General features: G+C 40.8%; 1 protein-coding gene across 1 annotated transcript in view; it reads right to left on the bottom strand.

Moving 5' to 3' along the window:
* LOC144761289 (cysteine-rich venom protein-like) overlaps positions 1-19956 on the bottom strand; it is an 81304-nt gene that overhangs the window by 50951 nt on the left and 10397 nt on the right. The window contains exons 3-5 of the mRNA XM_078646740.1: positions 19230-19349; positions 8082-8201; positions 1327-1417 (exon numbers count right to left, since the gene is read on the bottom strand). Coding sequence (XP_078502866.1) covers positions 1327-1417; positions 8082-8201; positions 19230-19349 — 331 coding nt within the window. The remainder of the gene's footprint in view (positions 1-1326; positions 1418-8081; positions 8202-19229; positions 19350-19956) is intronic.

The following is a 19956-nucleotide window of genomic DNA, read 5'->3' as shown; positions in this document are numbered from 1 at the left end:
TTCCAGTTGTGTTTCACAAGCAAACTAATGTTGTCTTTCTGGCGTGTACAATTTCTCATTGAGGTTTGCTTTGCAAAATTGCATAATTCTTTAAAAAATATTGTGCAAAATGATTGGAAAATTGCAAGCAATAACGATGAGATTTTTGTACAGATTTCCACATTTAATAATACATTTCTCTAATATTACCATCTCTATCTTCTCTAACATGTATTTATGTCTATAAATTCTAATGTACTGAAATCACTGTCCTCAGGTTTTAAAATCAATACACTTTACAGGTAGCACACAGTTATCCATCAATTTAATACCGGATCAATTATAAATCAGTTCAGGGTTCTATAAGGACTAAACGTATACTGATGAGCATTGATTAGCCTGCTGCACAAGAGGAGCCATGGCTCATGGAGATGTTTGAGTTGGGTTCAGTCGATTATGCCACAGGGCATGGAGACACAACCCAATGGCCAGGGCACAGGGCAGGGTCAGTTTATTTTTTTTACCATAGTATGCACCATACGTGGTACCAATTCAGTAAGTGGGCACTGGTGCACAGAAAGATAAAATACCAGATGTGCTTTGTGAGCTGTTACTGACATCATTGTATGGTCTTAAGAAATAAACTGCTATTTGTTACATAGTTTAATAAAAAGCATAGAGTTTTCTTACAAAGAGTCATGAATTTTAATGACTCCACATTTATTTTTGTACATGTTTACCTAACTCCATAAGACGAGCAGCTATGTCCCACATTTTTGTAAGACACCTGTCAAATATTTCTTTGTGGGACCTCTAGTAATGGAAGCAGTTGATGCTGGGACCAAAATATAAATTTTCCAAGGAAAGAGGAAATTCAGCAGCTCCATGTTACAGGATAGGCTTGTTCTAGATCAATTGATACATTTTGCTGCACTAGCAGGGGGCTGTGAAAAGATTGAGACGCTGGGAATAATGTCTACTATGCCCCACCTCTAATGGCCATCAAGAACAGTTGCCTGCCACTCACAGGCGGAATGAGCAAAATTTTGCAACCTCTGTCGCATAAGGTTGAGAGGTGTGGCACAGCGGCCAGAGGAGCTGACTCTGGAGCGTAGGACTCAAGGTTCATTCTCTGGAGGCAACTCAGCACAGCATCATGTGACTCTGGACAATAGCTCACTTATTCTCCCCAATGGCCCCCAGCACCTTGAAACCATAAGGGGTGATATGTTTGCGCTTTACAAATATGGATTACTGTATTGAAAAGCAAATTGTGGCATGGGTCACATTGTTGGTGTCAAAAAAGAGCCAGATTAGACACTGTAATCGAAAAGTTGCTTAATTTACCTTTAATCACTCTCTTATCACTCGTGCTGTGTTCCTGTTCGCAGCCACTCGCCCAACGTGCAGCAGTTTTTGCTGCTTCAGGATTCCATTTCTAAAGTAACCAGATATATAACAAATATAACTTTTGAGCTAAAGACAGAACTGTTAAAGTGCAAACCAAAGACAGTCATTCGCTTTTAATTATTTTTACAAGTTTTGGACCCACATTTATGAGAGGTGCTTAATTTTAACAGTGCCAATTTCCCCAGTAGTGGTAGAATATTTATGTGGGTCACGTTGTCAAATATAGCTGTATAACAAAACACTTTTACCTGGCATTGGTAGGGTAGTGTTTTCTCCAAACACCTTTTTACACCATATTATAGAAGTTGATAATGTGTGACAAGATTGTTTCTGCACATTTAGGATATGCAGATCTCCTAACATTTGTTGCTGGGTTTATGTCAACTAGTGCAACATGTTTATTTGGGATATTACTTTCCAGGGTAATATTTGCATAGTATCTTTCACAAGAATTATACCCTTCCAGTACAAAAACAATGCTAGTTGTTGCAATGTGGTGCAAAGGTGCACTAATGGCAATAGGCAGTCTGGTTGTGTGAAAGTGCTAGTGAGGAGAGCAGACCTTCTTTCTCCCTTTCAATCAATGCAGCACTGTATGACTAATGTGTAAATCTGCCCCTTGCTGCATTTCATGTGGTTGTGCTGGTAATGTGGTCTGGCTTTCGTGCTGCTGTCTTTTTGGGTTGCATTATTGCAATGGGATTTTCTTTTCGTCGTACTGCAGTTTTTTGTTGCTATCTGGTTTGACTGTTTTATGTGATGGGCTATTCTGGTGCTATATTATTGTGTTGTGTTTAGTTATTTACTTTTGGTATGTCAATAACTTATGTTATATCTCCAACCAAAAGTTTCACTTTAAAAGTTCCTGTGACTAACAGCGATTTATCACTCTCTAAATTATTAAAATAACACTGCTCCAGCTCTTTAACCACTTAATACACCAGTGAGCCCAAACCTGTGGCCACCACCAGAGCTCACATTTGGTGCTACGGCCCTTTGAATCAAATGTGCAGCATTTTACACTCAGCAGGTTCATTATAAAACTCAAAAGTGAGCTGCAGGCTCGTTTCTATACAATACTAGCTTACCCGTCGCGCGTTGCTGCGATCTCCGAAGAAAGGAAATTCAAGGAAACTCGTTATGATAACATTCAATTTACATTGTGTGATATTTATTGAAACTTATTCATTTTAATATGGAAAACATTTCAAAGTGTCATTTTAATTCTATTTATTTATTCGAGTGCTTGTGGATACACGATTTTCTGTTTTTCCGTTTGGTGCATAGATCAGTATTCGAAAGATTATGAGGGCCCTGGGGGGCCTATATTTAAAAAATTGTTATGCCAAAAACCTTCCCGGGAGTGTACTCAGCAACTTCCCAAAGTTTCCTGGCAATCGGGTGAATGGTGTTTTAATTCTATATATTTATTTGAGTGCTTATGGATACACATTTTTTTGTTTTTCCGTCTGGTGCGTACATCAGTATTAAAAAAAGATTATGAGGGCCCTGGGGGCCGATATTTAAAACATTTTTATGCCAGAAACCTTCGCGGGAGTGTACTCAACAACTTCCCAAAGTTTCCTGGCGGTCGGATGAATGGTGTTTTAATTCTATTTATTTATTCGAGTGTTTGTGGATACACGATTTGTAGTTTTTCCTTTTGGTGCATACATCAGTATTCGAAAGATTATGAGGGCCCTGGGGGCCGATATTTAAAACATTTTTATGCCAGAAACCTTCGCGGGAGTGTACTCAAAAAACTTCCCAAAGTTTCATGGTGATCGGATGAATGGTGTAGTAATGCATGAAGGACAAACAGACCGGCAGACAGACAGACAGACAGACATACATTCGTTTTTTTAAATATATATATATATATATATATATATATATATATATATATATTCAAACTATTCACTCGGAATTGAGGCCGCTCACCACTCGCAGGTCGGTTTGCCAAAACCTTTATTAGAGAAACATGCAGCTTGCAAGTCCTGTGTTGTTGTCCTTTGGCCTTACGCGTTTCGAAGCCTTGTCGCTTCTCATCAGAGGCCGCATCACATCAGTCCAAATCATTGCGGTTACATCTCCCCGTGCTTTATTCTAATTGTAATTGGCCCCAGCTGTGCATATATATTACCGCTCCGCTTGCACATTCACACAGCGCACTTCAAAGATGGGTGCCTCCAACGCGGCGGTGCAGCCGCGTACATATCATGCTCCATTTCCCACCATCCATTGTACAGGAAAAGGCACTCACAGGGCTTACGGCAACCAAAATGGGTTTATTTCCATAAATAATGGACGCAAACATGAAAAAGACGCGTTTCACCTATGGCTTAGTCTCGTATTTCATAAAAGCCACCATTGAAACATATTCTTTTAAGCTATTGGCTGTACACAATGTCACATGATTTCAATGCGTCATAAAAATCAAGAAAGGCCAAAACTATACTTACACGGCGGCCATCTTAACACTGTAAAATTAAACTTTATCATTTTTAGTTGTTAACAGTGACATAAGTTCAAGTAAATAACTCGATACTCATACCATTCAACAATGAATATACATAATAATGGCTGCTTAGTTCCGTTATGGCCCCAGCAATCATTAACTTTTATCGTAACTATAACGCCGTGTATCGGCTAAGTTTATACAGTGAAATGGTAATTCAGCCATGTATCGACAACCCCTCTTGATAAAGACACAACTAATGTACTTTTCAATGTGACTCCATTGCAAACTCTGTAACTGATAACATGCCATTCTTACAACTGTTTTAACTCAGTCACCTAAATGGACCATCATTTCTTCACCCATATTAAGTCCATTCGGTGTCTTGGTTCCCAAATCTATTATATATCTTAATTCCAGCCTTCTGAGCTTCCTGACTCTATCTCCGTCTCTGATTTGTACTGGTACCTGATCTAGACCAAAATAACGCAAGAGTTCCCTAATAGGTCCCTATTGCTGTTATGCTTCTCAGCAAAGTGCCTCGCTACCGGGTAATTGACGTCACCTTTAGCGATTGCCCTCATGTGTTCTAATATTCTAAGTTTCACAGAGTTGATTGTACTACCTATGTAGCGAAGGCCACACGGGCACTGTACGCAATACACCACATAATTTGTGTGACATGTGAGATATTTTGAAATAGGTCTAGGTCTAGGTAATCCCGCTACTTCATAGGACAATGTGCGTTTACTGTGTGTGCAAGCCTTGCATTTACTGCATGGATAGAAACCCTTAAGTTCCCTTAGGGTCCCTGATTTCTTATTTTCTGCTTGCAAATGACTCTGCACCAAATCATCTTTTATTGATCGTGCCCTTCTAAAGGTAATCAGGGGAGCAGGTGGAATATCACCCCCGATTACACTGTCAGTTTTTAGGATATGCCAGTTGCGCATCAGTATTGATCTTAAATCTTTGGCATTATCCAAGAAGGTAGTGATCATTCTAAAACTGTTAATATTCTCATTACCTCTTTCCTGTCTTTTCTGATTGGTTAGGAGATTTTTCCTCGCTAATTTCCTCACTTTATTGAGAGTATCCGATAGAAATTTGCTATTATAGCCCCTTTTAACAAATCTGTCGATACTTTTACTAGCAGCACTCTCGAAGTCTTCTTCCGTTGTGCTGTTCCGTTTCATTCTGAGCAATTCCCCATAAGGGATGCTCCTCACCAAGCTTGGTGGATGATTACTAGCAGCATGGTGGATCGAATTCCCTGCTGTTGGTTTGCGATAAAGGGATACATGTACTGAGTTGTTCACTATGTTGATTTGGAGATCTAGATAATTCACTGTATCTGAACTGATATCACCACTGAATTCCAAATTGATCACATTCTTATTCATGCATTTATTGAAGGTGACTGCTGACTCACTTGAGCCATCCCAAACAATACATAAATCGTCGATGTACCTATACCAGGCGATGACCCTATTCATCTCCATCTCTCCTGGCGACCTGGATACCTGCTCCTCCCACCAGCCCACGAACAAGTTCGCATAGCTGGGGGCGAAGCAGGTGCCCATCGCTGTCCCGGACACCTGGTGGTAATAATTATCATCAAATATGAAAATATTGTTTTTCAAACAGAATTCAGTGAATTGTAAAAGCATTTTATTATGTTCAGAAAATATCAATGATTTATTTTTCAAGAAATGTGACACTGCTTCCAAACCATGTTCATGTTGTATTACTGTGAACAAGCTGGTAATGTCCAACACAATAAGTTTATACTCTGGTTTCCAGTCATGTTTCTCTATACGCATCATAAAATCTTGTGAGTCTCTTACGTATGCTGATATGGTTTTCACTAAAGGATAGAGAAATGTGTCAATGAAGGTCGAGAGATTTTCAGTAAGACTCCCTTTCAAGGAGACAATTGGCCTCCCAGGAAGAGCATCCCTGTTTTTATGTATCTTGGGAATGTGATAAAAGGTTGGCATTACTGGGTTCAAATATCTGAGGAATAAGTACTCATTCATATCCAGCATCGATTTGTCCAACCATGTCTGATCATTTCATGGTATCTCTCTATGCTTCTCAAATAAACCTCCTTAGAAACTTTTTGATAACATTTTTCCATCTGAAAGCTGTCTTAATGCTTCCTTCTTGTAGTCAGATCTGGTTTGCAACACGACATTGCCAGGAAAGAGGTAATGAGAATATTAACAGTTTTAGAATGATCACTACCTTCTCGGATAATGCCAAAGATTTAAGATTAATACTGATGCGCAACTGGCATATCCTAAAAACTGACAGTGTAATCGGAGGTGATATTCCACCTGCTCCCCTGATTACCTTTAGAAGGGCACGATCAATAAAAGATGATTTGGTGCAGAGTCATTTGCAAGCAGAAAATAAGAAATCAGGGACCCTAAGGGAACTTAAGGGTTTCTATCCATGCAGTAAATGCAAGGCTTGCGTACACAGTAAACGCACATTGTCCTATAAAGTAGCGGGATTACCTAGACCTAGACCTATTTCAAAATATCTCACATGTCACCCGAATTATGTGGTGTATTGCCCACAGTGCCCGTGTGGCCTTCGCTACATAGGTAGTACAATCAACTCTGTGAAACTTAGAATATTAGAACACATGAGGGCAATCGCTAAAGCTGACGTCAATTAACCGGTAGCGAGGCACTTTGCTGAGAAGCATAACAGCAATAGGGACCTATTGCGTTATTTTGGTCTAGATCAGGTACCAGTACAAATCAGAGGCGGAGATAGAGTCAGAAAGCTCAGAAGGCTGGAATCAAGATATATAATAGATTTGGGAACCAAGACACCGAATGGACTTAATATGTGTGAAGAAATGATGGTCCATTTAGGTGACTGAGTTAAAACAGTGTAAGAATGGCATGTTATCAGTTACAGAGTTTGCTATGGAGTCACATTAAAAAGTACATTAGTTGTGTCTTTATCAAGAGGGGTTGTCGATACACGGCTGAATTACCATTTCACTGTACAAACTTAGCCGATACACGGCGTTATAGTTACGATAAAAGTTAATGATTGATGGGGCCATAATGGAACTAAGCAGCCATTGTTATGTATATTCATTGTTGAATGGTATGAGTATCGAGTTATTTACTTGAACTTATGTCACTGTTAACAACTAAAAATGATAAAGTTGAATTTTACAGTGTTAAGATGGCCGCCTTGTAAGTAATGTTTTGGCCTTTCTTGATTTTTATGACACATTGAGATCATGTGACATTTTGTACAGCCAATAGCTTAAAAAATATGTTTCAATGGCGGCTTTTATGAAATACGAGACTAAGCCATAGGCGAAACGCGTCTTTTTCATGTTTGCGTCAATTAATTTATGGATATAAACCCATTTTGGTTGCAGTAAACCCTGTGAGTGCCTTTTCCTGTACAATGGATGGTGGGAAATGGAGCATGATATATATATATATATATATATATATATATATATATATATATATATATATATATATATATATATATATATATATATATATATATATATATATATATATATCATACATATTTTACAAAGTTGTGAGGCACACATTTTTGCTACCTTGCACATCTCTTGATTAACATTTGTGACATTAGGATTGTATCTAGATGTCATGAAAGGCCCCAGGCCTAACTCTCCCATGCTGCTTAGCTGCCATGTTACTTTTTCCCTCATTTTCTTTTGCTTTATCAGTCCTTCCACCCATTTTTCTGAGCAATTTTCCTGGTTTTGCCTCATTTTGTCCTGCTTTCTCCTTCCTTTCCCCCATTTTTCTGAGTGGTTTTCCTGCTTTTGCTCTCATATTTGCCTGCGTTTGCCTTCCTTTACCCCCTTAATCTAAGTGCTTTCTCCTGCTTTTGCCTCGTTTTTATCTCCTTTCTCCTTCCTCTCCTCATTTGTCTGAGTATTTTCTCCTGCTTTTGCCTAGTTTTTTGCTTTTTTACCTTCCTCCCGCCCTATTTTCTGAGTGCTTTCTCCTGCATTGGCCTAATTTTTCACTGCTTTCTCCACGAAGCAGCTAGCAACTTCAGCGCCTTGAGACCCTCCCGGGTGATTTGCCACACTTTATCAATCCTGATTGATAATAAGAAAATATGTGAAATACAAATGAAAAAATAAATTTGTTCACACAATACTTCCATTTGCAGCAAGGTATCTTATACTATTTACGAGAGATTGTTTTCGTACCATTTTTAGCATGTTACTGGCCGGGGGGTCCACAGCTCTTCTAAAGGCATTATGCACTTCAACGATTAACTCCTGGACAGTTGTATTTTCAGTTGAAACCACAGAAAACGGTTTGCCGACCTGGAACAACAACAATGGTATTCAAATGTCTGACCTTCTTGAACAGTGCAGCATGACTGCTTCTGCTTGGCTCAGTTTCAAAAGATTAAGGCATTCATTAAAATAATCTGTTATAACCGGGCTACAAGATATCTTTATGTGTGTGGCAACATATTCTTTCTGAATATATAATCATATCAACCTGTTTAGAGCGGAGCAATTAATCAAATTCCTCTGGGTACAGCCCATAATTGCTAGTTTTGGTCTTTTCTGGAATCTTTCTCAGAACACGTAATTCATGCAGACACTGATGATGAACAGAAATGTTACTGCTGGAGAAAAGTGCAAAGATGGGGAAATCAAACACGGGCATTAATGTGCTAACTGTTTACTACTGAGCATGTAAAAAAGGTGATTTTCACTGACTTGCCTCTTGGTTCTTTCATTGTGACAGAGCCCTATTAGAACAACAAAGTCTAATAACTAGCATTTCCAAAAGACAGCACTAGGTCTTATTGTGCACCCATTGAAACTACGATTTTTTATTTTTTCTATTTTTTCAGGGCTATGAGTTAATACAAACCACACATCAATATGTCATTTCAGTTTGTAGATGTACCGAAAAAATGTGGCAATATCAGATTCTCTCTTTATTTTTTTGCATTTATAAAAGGGGCAAACATAATTCCCAGCACACTAAGAAAATGCTGCCCTGAAGGCCTGTGTTCCTGCAAAATCAAACATGAGTGGGTTTTTCTAGCAAACGTAGTGGGCACAAACAATAATGTAATATTAATGCAGATCAGGAAATTTGGGACCATATAAAAACTACAGTAATCTATTGTTACAAGCTAGATCCCTTTTGCTTTCACTGGCTGGTTGGTAGCAAACACTGAACATGACATTTGCTAGAATTTTAGCAATATTTTCCAAAATGCAGTAATTTCCTCCAGTTCCATCATATAGAAACATGACACAACCAATTTATAAGCCCCAAGGCAGTCCTCTGTCTCTGATAAGAGTGGGGCACCAGATTTCTTTCGGTTTTCTTTCAGCTTACCTACAGGAGATAAACTGATTTAAGCTACCTTGCTTTTACTTTCTGATATCACAAACGGGCTTTATTGAAACATACCACAATCACATACTTTTTTAACAGCTACACATCCTACGTTTTCGTTAATTGTGTGCCAGGCTACCCTAACTCAGATTTGTTGGCCTAGAGATTGGACTGAATGTGACCTTTGTCATATTTTTAGTTCTTTTTTCGAAATTATGTTCATTACCCCCATCCTCCTTCATGTAGGGACATATCTCTGCAAAGATTTCACTGCAGCTTTGTTCCTCCAAGTATCCTAAGCATGAGGTTACCAAACATGCATGGGTGTACTGTAGCTTCAGGGTGCGCACAGTGCATTTTGAAAATTTGGAAAACTATTGACAGCAAAAAGCCGTTTTAGGCTACTTGTTTTTTGGTTGCAAGAATCACCACTGGTCATGGTGCCCTTTGCCAAGTTGATATATATATATATATACGGACACATGTGGGCACCCACTTGTGATAGGAGCATCTTGGTTGCATGTCATTAGTCATGTGACAATTGACATTTGGCTATAAACAACAAATCAAATTTCATAATTCCCTCCCCCCCGTCCTCCATTTTCCTGAGTCGTGTCCTAAATTAGCTTAGATAACCAGCTTCTGAGTGACGGTCGGTTCCTTAGAATCTCGCTAGATAAGCTCTCATATCTTTAAGGGTTGATCTCCCATCTAGTAATTTCCTCCACAATGGGTGGGGGGGGCAGTGTATGTTGGTGAGCGGTTTCAACAAGATACCCTATGCACACAACAAACGAGTAGGAAAGGTGTGTCAATGTGGACACATGTATGTTACAAAGCAAAGCTAACAGAAAATACACAAGGATTTCTTGTTTGGTGTGTCAACAGTTCGGTCTCTTTTAATTTCTCAAGCAAGACAGCCGACACATGTTTCGTCGCATATGGAATAGTCTTTCCGCGACTCCTCAGGGCTGGGAAAGATACAAGGGACAACGATGGAACATATAACATGATGTATATACTTTGTTGTTCATTGCGACAGTCACTTATGGAAACTGTAGTTAGTGGAGAACCCAAAACGAGAAAAGACAATTTTTTTCTTTGTTTTTTCACGGTGCACAAGGAATTTGTATGGTTGAACTTGTGAAAAGGTTTTGTGAAGGAAAGGAGATAGAAGGTGAGAGAGTGGGTGGGATTTTGTAAAGGAGGCATATGATGAAAAAGGAAAGGAAAAGTGACGCGGTCACGCAGGTTCTATGTTGATCTAAGTGAATAAGGTGTGACAAAACGATTCTAAAATATGCTAGTACTCTATGTGAGATAAAGCTAACTATATGGAAAGGGTAAACTTCTACATAAGTCATAACTGTATGGGAAATACATGCAAATGGGTAGTAGTCTGTAAGAGAGGGAGGAAGAGGAGAATAAAGGAATGAAAAAGGGGTAGGTGAAAGAAACAAGGTGAGAATGGCGCTCACCGCTTAGCCGGTGGAAATTCCGACCCGGCAGGGCCCGAGACTCTAGTGATGAAGTTCCAGTTGGGTGTGAACTACAGAGGGGACAAGAAGATAAAGAATAAGAAGGTATGAACCTCCTATACTGTATTAAAGTAAATAGGGGTTGGAGGGGTACTATGCCATTCTTAGAGCAAGCGTGGTTAAAAGTGATAGGAATAGAGTAATCTCACCGGACAGAATTAAACCTTGATGTGAGATCCTAGATGTCCTAGAACGCTTCACTCACTCAAAGTGTTACATCTGCGATGAGCCAGTTATGGCTCATTAGTGTACAAATGCTGTAGAGGTAAACAAACACAAAGTACAGGTTCATAAGAGAAGAACCCGAGCAAGGTCTACCATTTAGTAATGGAACAAGAAAAATGATCAGTAAGAATTACCAGTGCGCATCTTCAAAAAGCAACAAGCCCCGCAGGATATGTGAAGATATAATAGTGTGGATGCGATGTGAAGTACAGAGAGACGTGCTGGTGAGCGGGCCATTACTCATCTCCTCCCAGCTCGCTAGCATCTTGAGTCAGTGTGGAGGGGACCTCATGGCGTGAGGTCCTCTGCCTTCTGGGTGTTTTAAGCTGTCAACCAGTGCTTCCTAAGCTCGGGCTCTACCTCTTGAGCCGATGCCTCTCATTGCCTTCCACACTAGCAGCTCTCCTTCGTATCCTGTCCATTTCTCAAATTATTTCTTCCATGTTATGACAGAGGGCCCTCCTGGTGCTTTCCAGTTTAAAGTGATTTCCCGTTTAGCCAATATGTACACCACATCCTGGAACCTACTTATTGCGCATGGTATGAGGAACCAGCTCAGCAGGCATATTAGTGTGCTGTGCACATATGCAGAGTAGGTGGTGAAATATGCCTGACCCCTCCAATGCCTCTTCAGTGCCATAACTTCTTTAGATGTTAAGTGTGTCTCTTGAAGGAGTGCCATGTGAATGCCTCTTCTGTTAAGAAATGAGAAAATCTTATGCTGTTTCACCATCGTGTTCATGCCCCTAATTTTCCAGGAAAGTAATCAAAGCATCATTGGGGACCCCATTGTTGCAAACTCTAATTGCCAATACCTCTCCACCTCTCTAGGGGAACCCCTAATCTATTTTCTGCTTTTTCCACGGCCCAGCCGCCATCCAAGCATTCTTTCCGGCACAACTCAGCATCTCGCTCACTTTTAACTTCCAACTAATACTCCATTGGTGGTAGCTCCTCTATGCTTATGGCAGCCAGGGTAACCTGCTCCACTAAGCGATGATGGAAATCTTTCAGGATCCCCATGTCTGCTCCTAGATGATCTATCCTGGCCTCCCACGCTTCATGAGATGCCGTTGTACCTTGCTTAATGCTGAGCGCTGCTTTCTCCTTTATCTCACTTACTTTTAGAAGCGCCATCTTTCTCTTGGGCGTCAGCAGCATTCCTTTCTTCTGGCCTGATTTACCCATTTTTTGCTCTGTGTGGTGCTCGGAGGAACGGGCCAGAGCTGTCAGCCCACTTCCAGTGCTGTAGCGTGGTTGTCAAGGTCTTCAGATTGACACCGCCTCTCTTAGTCTGCTTGAGTAGGCCACCGGGCAACCCGGGTTTAAAACTGTGGGTATGCGCTCAAGGTGGGTTCACCAGTCTTTCCAGAGGTGATCCTCTGTCCCACTCCTGCTCAGTCTGTAGCATGTAGGTGCGGGGGAAGGGATTCTGCTATCTCCTTGACAATCCCCCGGGATGCTGGGTCCCAATTAATTAGTAATGGTGCTCCGCAGGGTGCACACTGCTTGCTGTGTGGCCACTGGGAGGCCAGTGGGGTCCGTGGCAGAGGACCACTCCGCTCCCTCCCTGGCCAATATTCATGTTTGTGTGAGTTGCAGTGGCAGCTGAGCCGCATCCGGTCATCTTCTCCCACGCAGTCCCCAGGACAGCGATCTCCCAGTCAGCTGATGAGACCCTCAAATAGCTAACAGTTCCTTCTGGTCCCAGCCCTTTGACATGCACTAGTGCTGCTCCAGGGTTTACAGCCCTAGAGGCATTGGCCAGTCCTCACTGCGGGGCTGCACCAGGGTTGCTCCTCTTTGGGACTGGTTGGGCCTCCTGCTTCTAGCTCTGTGAATGGTCAATGGGTGGGAGGGCAGGCAGGGAGACTGGAGTCGGGAACCAGGATGAGAGTCTCTTCACGAGGGGGTTCCAGCATATCAGGCAGGTGAACTACAGCGCCCCTCTCAGCTTCGGGACTTCCCCCAACCTACCTCTGAGCCTCAAGTGTGCAGTCTACTGCAGTCTCCTTTCTCCACCCTGGGCAGCTCCTTGGTCATGTCTCTCAGGGTCTGGAGAAGTGGTCTCTTTCCTTGTGGGTATTGCCGCCCTCGTCTTTTCTGCTTTTATTGCATGGCCTCTGAAGCTGCAGTTCAAAGGATGTTGCATCGAACTCCTTCCTCACCAGTCCCAGGCCCCCTCTAACCCAGACAGAAGGCCACCGGGAGTGGGGTCGAGCACAGCTGACTGCAGTCTGATCACTCACAGTTATTGCCCCAGTGGGTCAGGGCCTCTTCTGGGGTGTCCTTCGATGTACCGCTATGCCGGCTCCATGGTCTTCACTATAACTCAGGTGGGTGACATTTTTGCAAGGCCACCCGCCGCTCACAGTATGTCTAGACTTGCTGCGGCTGATCCAGGGCCCCCGGCATCAGGAAATATCCTTCCCCGTTGTGCCTGCACCACCAGCAGTTGGCTCCTTGCAAGTCTGAGCCCTGTGCACTGGCCAGAATCATGAGGATGCGGTCTGATGGGGATCTGTTGGTGGGAGCTCTGACTTTTGCTTCTTACGCCATTGGCTTCAAGCCACACACCCCCTGCAAACCTACTCTGATGTTTATATATTCAATAAGGCAGCAACAGGGTTAATGATAAACTCCTCTGCCTATCAGGCATATTGTTTGTGTGGTTCGTTGGAAGACTTTGATGGTCTTAGAAAGAGGCATAAGTATCAAAACTTTTAGTGGGCCAACAACCATAACAGAACAATCTGGTATGATGCCATTTCTGGTGGAGGCACCCAATGACCACCTTATAGCCTTTCTGTGGATTTACTGACAGAATATAGACCACCAGAATTGTGTGGACACTGGAGGAGTAAAATGTACTATTTCTACTCCAGCCAGTACAACAGTAGGAAAGTGTTGAATTGTGGAGGGTAAAACTTACTGTTCCCACTCCAGTCAATAAAACAGTAGGGGAATTGTTGGATTGCACAAAGGTAACATTTACTATTCCCACTCCAATAAATGCAATAGTAGGGAAAGTGTTGGCTAGCAAAGGGGTAAAATGTACTATTCCCACTCCAATAATTGCAACAATAGGGAAGTGTTGGATAGCGGAAAGATAACATTTACAATTTCCACTCCAGTCAGTACAACAGTAGAGAAACTGTTGGATACCAGAGGGGTAAAATTTACTATCCCCAATCCAATCAGTACAATAGTAGAGAAAGTGTTGGATAGCCCAGGGGTAAAATGTACTATTATGAGTCCAATCAGTGTAACAATAAAAGTGCAACAAAATATCTTGAACAAAATAAAATTACTTCAAGAACAAATCAAATTAAAAAAATATAAATATGTAAAAAATACAAATATATTTGTATATAAAATATGTAAAAAACTAAAAACATATTGCAATGTTAAATATACAACACAAAATCCTTCAAATAGTATTATAAATATAATACAAAAATAATTTTCATTCAAATATACTTTTTTATTTTAAAAATTGTTTTTTAACCAAAATGTATTATTACCTTCATTTAACTTGGTTACTTCCCACTGTATATCCCCACAAAAATATCAAAATGCACTATAAATAACCTTTCAAACAAACAAATATTTACAACCTAAATATAAATGTTCATCAACAAACCAATTATCATAAATTAAATATTCATTATCAATTAATTATAATGAATGTACTTCCCAAAACATACCCTCATATCTCATAACATTTTACAAAAATTATTTACACAAATAACTTAATTATTTATCAAATTAGTAAATAATAATTTAAAATATAATTATTAATTACTTAAAATGTATTCACTTCTTACCCCAAACCCCTACAAAACCCTCAACTCACGTAAACTCACGTAAACGAAATATGAATTCACATTTCCTCGTGTCTGGCCTCTTTATTGAATGGGTGCTAATATAACACTGACTACAAAATTAAAGAAAGGAAAAATAATCTGGAGCAAAAAAGCCATTCCGTTGGGCTAGCAAGACTGGGAAAATATTGTTCCCTATAGATACATTATAACTGGCTGTGGGAAAATGTAAGTGTACATCTAGCTGTAAATCTCCAACTGGGAATGGTGACTAGAGAGTTACAGCTATGTGAGTAAACATGCCTTTTTATATTTACCTTTGTGAAGAAGAAACAAATTCTCTTTTTCTTTGGCAAATATAGTGATTTTTTCTATTCCTTTTAACTTGTCATAAAACCACAATTGCCCCTATTCATTAAATACACTCTAATTAAAAGAACGAAGTAGTGGTTGTCTTTATAAATATGATGAAATTAATATTTAGAAACCAAAGCATATCAGTGTTATTTGTAACAGAGTAAAACAGGTGATAATGACTCAAGGTCTCAATATTGATATCCCAGATCTCATAACCAAATTAGAGAGGCCCACTTTGAATAGTCCTATTGTAGTCTTCTGAGAACAAGACCATTGCAACCTGCACACAGGTGCATTGAATTATTGGCCCCTCGTTCGACAGGAAACCCAGGTTCAGCGAGAGTGCGCTAAGCTCCAGTACGGTTCTTCTCACGCTAGAAAGCTATTTTTCACAGACCATAAATCTCTCTTGCAGGATGTGTCAGAAGTTCACTTGGAAATCCTGCATTCATCAGATGCGATAGAGCTTTCTGGCGCGGATAACATCTGTTCTGCATAGTCAGCCCCCTTTCTCCTGACATCAGGAGCGCGACATTTCCCTTCACTCCTGTGCACACCGAGTAACAATGCCGAATATTGACATTCATACAAACGCGCAGAATGTACTCCAAACACGCAGCATTGACAAGTCGGGCAGTGACGTCTAGTTTAGAGCAGCGGCACAATGGCACTTGTCACCCCCTGTCTGTCAGCCTAAAACTCAGTCCGAAATGTGTCAAAACGTATTTCTTTTATTTTTACTGACCGAAAATTGAGTGTTTTTGGGTTTTGGAGTTAGGCTGCTTGCTGATACACATCCATGAGCGTTGCCATGACGACTGGAGGAGCTGGAGCTGGAGGTGAAGGTAGGGGAGTGTTGCCCCATACCCCACTACCATACAAGAAACCCTAGGTATTGTGGGTTCTGCTCCTTTGGTGAATGGGTAGCACAAGTTCATTGGTAGGGTTCCCCAATTGCACCTGCTGCTAAAATGAATGTGGTCTCAGTGCTTAGTTTGTAAAAAATAAGTGCCAGGGCCCTCGTCTGGAAGCCACTGCAACTTGCACCAAACATTGTCCCAGTCAGCGCTGCCAATGCCACTATCGACACAACTGCTAACCATCCCTCTCCTACAAGTGTGACAGTTCAGACCATTCTAGGCCCCCAAACCATAAGAATGGCGTGTGTGGTAGGAATTTGTCATTTCTAATGTATATTGTATTGATAAACAACTGTTGTTGTGCTTATCTCTAAATTAGGCAAATAGTGCCACCATCTGGCAGACTGTCATAAGTGTCAGTGTTGCAATTTAAGTGCCGGTGCCGAGCTCTGGAAGCCAATGGCTCAAATTAAGCTCTGTGTGCTCTGTTAATATTCAGCCATAAGGTTTGTAATGAGTGATATTGGTATCAATGTTTTTAACTACTGTCAGGGCAGAAGTTTGAACCACCCCTCCATCTACCAAGTCCTGCTCCATGAGGTCCATGGGAGTGATGTTTTTATTTTCAAATGACGCAGATGACTACGGAATCCTTGTCCTTCCTGAACTGTAAATGCACGATTATAGGTTTACGTAGTGCTACTTTTTGTTCAGGGCAGTAAATCGTTTAGGCACTGAAGCACCCCCTTCCAAGTCTCTTCAGAACCGATCAAAACACACAAAAGAAGCAAAATCAAATAGGCCTGGCGTTGGCTGCAGCTACTGATTCTGACAATCCTTGTTATTGAAAAACGTTCTTGCAAAAATATTTTTTAAATCGGCTACTCATACACGCATATGCACAGGAGGTGCACACTTGGAAAACTTTAGTGAATTGCATTTAGTCATGCGAAAATATCTGTACGTATATTTTCAAATGAAAGCTCTGATTACACACCTGCAAACTATTTTTTTCCGCATGGAAATCATTTTTCCCATTAGAGAAGTAGCTAAAGGAGACAGTCCCACTTCCCCATGCTGTATACTGTGAAGCCCTTATAACTACAGTATACATATGTAATGTAAATGTAATTTGTACATGCAAAGCTCACTAATACCCCAACTGGGGTGTCCTGGCACTGGAACACATACCGCTGTGGAACCCTTCCTGGCTTTTCCCTGTGAAATGTCAACTCCTGGGCATCCCCAAGGTGAAGCCAGGCATCCCAGCGCTGTTGGAGCTGTTGTGGAGATTAAGCAAGCTATTGCCTAGAGTGGGACCCATGATTGGAATAGGCACCGAGGCGAGAATTATCAGGTCCGAGGAAATTGAGCCCAAGACTCGCCGAGGCGGGAATTGATCCCTGGTCCCGGGCCAGACCTCTGCATCAGGGTCTGCCGCTCTAACCATTGAGCCACACTTCTCCACATAATTTTAGTAAAATATAAAAGGTCTTGGTAAACGCCAGGCCTAAACAATCTTACTCGAAAGCAACATATTGCTGTCCATCTCTCTGACATGGTAGACCAGCTCGCCACATTGCAGTTCCATATTTGTTGTTTTTTCTCCCCAAGCATGGACAGGCACCTCCTGACTATACTTGCTCTGCTCCCAGCTTACTTCCGGCAGTGTCCAGAAGGAGAGTGCAGCCTGAATCTGTCATGCATCATGTTGTGGCTCATGTGATTGATATCCTACCCAGGTACATCATGGTCTCATTCAGTAGCGGTCGGCAGTAGGTGTTTCTGTAGGGCGGTGATGTGGGCAGGGGGAGTGGCAGGGTGGGGGTAGTAATGTATGGATTACAGAGTTTTACAGGTAGGTAAACGTTTAAATAAATAAAACAAATTTTGTTGCGCGCACTGCATCACCAAATGTGATGCAGTGCGCGCAACGAAATAGTTTCAAGGACCACAACAGTGCCCATTTTATATTTAAATACTGTAGCTCAATGGCATTTTAGCAATAAATATATAATCCCGCTCTGCAAAAATGGGCATAAAAGTTGGTGGGCCGATCTGTGTTTCGACAATTTTACCTCTGTTGGCTGAGAATGGCCATGTGATATGCTCCAGGGACCCTCTCACATGCAAGTAAGAGGGTGAACCTTTAGTAATCCCAGTAAAGACAAAGTGGGATTCAAGCAGCGAAAAGATGGTTTATTTGATAGGATGACTGACCTGTCACCAGCAGCTATGTAATGCTAATTCGTCAAAGAAAACTGCTCATGACAGTTACCTTCATGCAAATGGCGCCTACTCAACAGGTGTTGAGTAGTGATGAGGAGAGGCACAGGCCGACAGCGGAAATGTATTGGGCAGTCTAGACAAGCTGATCCTAACCTGGTACCTGCAAAAACTTAGGAGTCTGCGATGCCTCCTTAGGGAGGGTGCGACTGTTTAGAAAATTGAATAATATTAATGGATGTCTAGTATATATAAATAAATAAAACACATTTGGGAATTTTAAAATGACTTGTGCATATGAAGGACTTTGAAATTGGTGTCTAAAATGTAACTTGGTATTCTTATCTTTATTTGTGGTTGCAGTGAGCAAACAGAATCTAGCATGGACGATTGGTAGGCTAAATTGAAGCAAAATAGAGCATCCATTAGGAGCAAAAAGGCAAAATGATATTATAGATTCTAGAATTTCACTTCATCTTTTAGAAATAAAACTCAATTTGGAAAGTCCCAACCACCCCTTTAAAGTTACATCTTCGACGTTCGCATTTTTTTTTTGGTTATGAATAAAGTAAAATAATTCACAATTTGTGTATTTATTTGATATATGTTTTTTTCTACATTTTTATGTATTGTTTTGTGGTTTACATTGAAGAAATTGCTAATGCGGGGGGCCCTCATCCTGCAGTAGTGATTGAATGCGAGCCCGCATCAGTCAAAAGGTTAAGAACCATTGGTCTAGACTACCTGGTGCTAGATGGAGATATCAGACAACCCATTTTGTGCAGTGATTGCCTTCAAATGACATAATTTACCTATCAATTAAAAAAGCTTACTTTACTAGATATGCTGGAGCAAACATTATTAATGCATTGAATTCAAATGATTCCCTAAATCATACAAATATAAATAAGGTGACACTTTCAAACTTGCAAACATAATTTCAGAACCAATATATTTACCATTTTCAAAATGTTTTCCACAGGTATCGTCGCTGGCCTTCCATTGGAGCTTACTACATGAATATCTGATCTTTCAATGATTTCATTGTCTGAAATTGATGAACGTGAGACCACATCATTCTGTCAAAATAAAGATATGCTTTTAACATTTTTGTATATTTACAAAACGTTGATGCCAATCTGCCTTAACACACCAATATTAATATTATTAAAAACTTTGTTTTTACATAGTGCTTCCTGGGACATTTTCGTAGCTTTTTCTCAGGCCCTTGACAAAAAAGATGCCACCATCACCCAATGGATTGTGGATTTTATCTACCTCCAAGCGAGTAAAGACTACCATGACCTTCCCGGGGTTTGACTTCTAAAGATTACCACATATGTCAGAGAGAGGCATTCCACTCGTTGCTTGCCTACGCTATTCTAAGACTTATAAATTACATTTCCAGAGGGCAGGGTCTCCGAAAACCCCCCAAAGCTTTTATTTTAATGTATTGTGGTAATTCTTTGCAGAGGGGCAAGGAACCCCATATTGAGCTTCTGGTTTATTAATTCTGAGTGACACATAGTAAAAGGTACATTTTAATTCCACTCTCAAATCTGTTACCATAGTGAAGACTGCTAAAGGTCTGGGCGAAAGTATCATAAAGTATTGTAGATCTTTGTACCTAAAGCAGCCCTGGTAAAAATGCTCAAAGCAGCCCCTCTCTTCGTCTCCTCACACAAT

This window comes from Lissotriton helveticus, chromosome 6 (assembly GCF_964261635.1).
Source record: "Lissotriton helveticus chromosome 6, aLisHel1.1, whole genome shotgun sequence".
Classification (NCBI taxonomy): Eukaryota; Metazoa; Chordata; class Amphibia; order Caudata; family Salamandridae; genus Lissotriton; species Lissotriton helveticus.
This window is presented reverse-complemented; position numbering and strand designations above follow the sequence as displayed.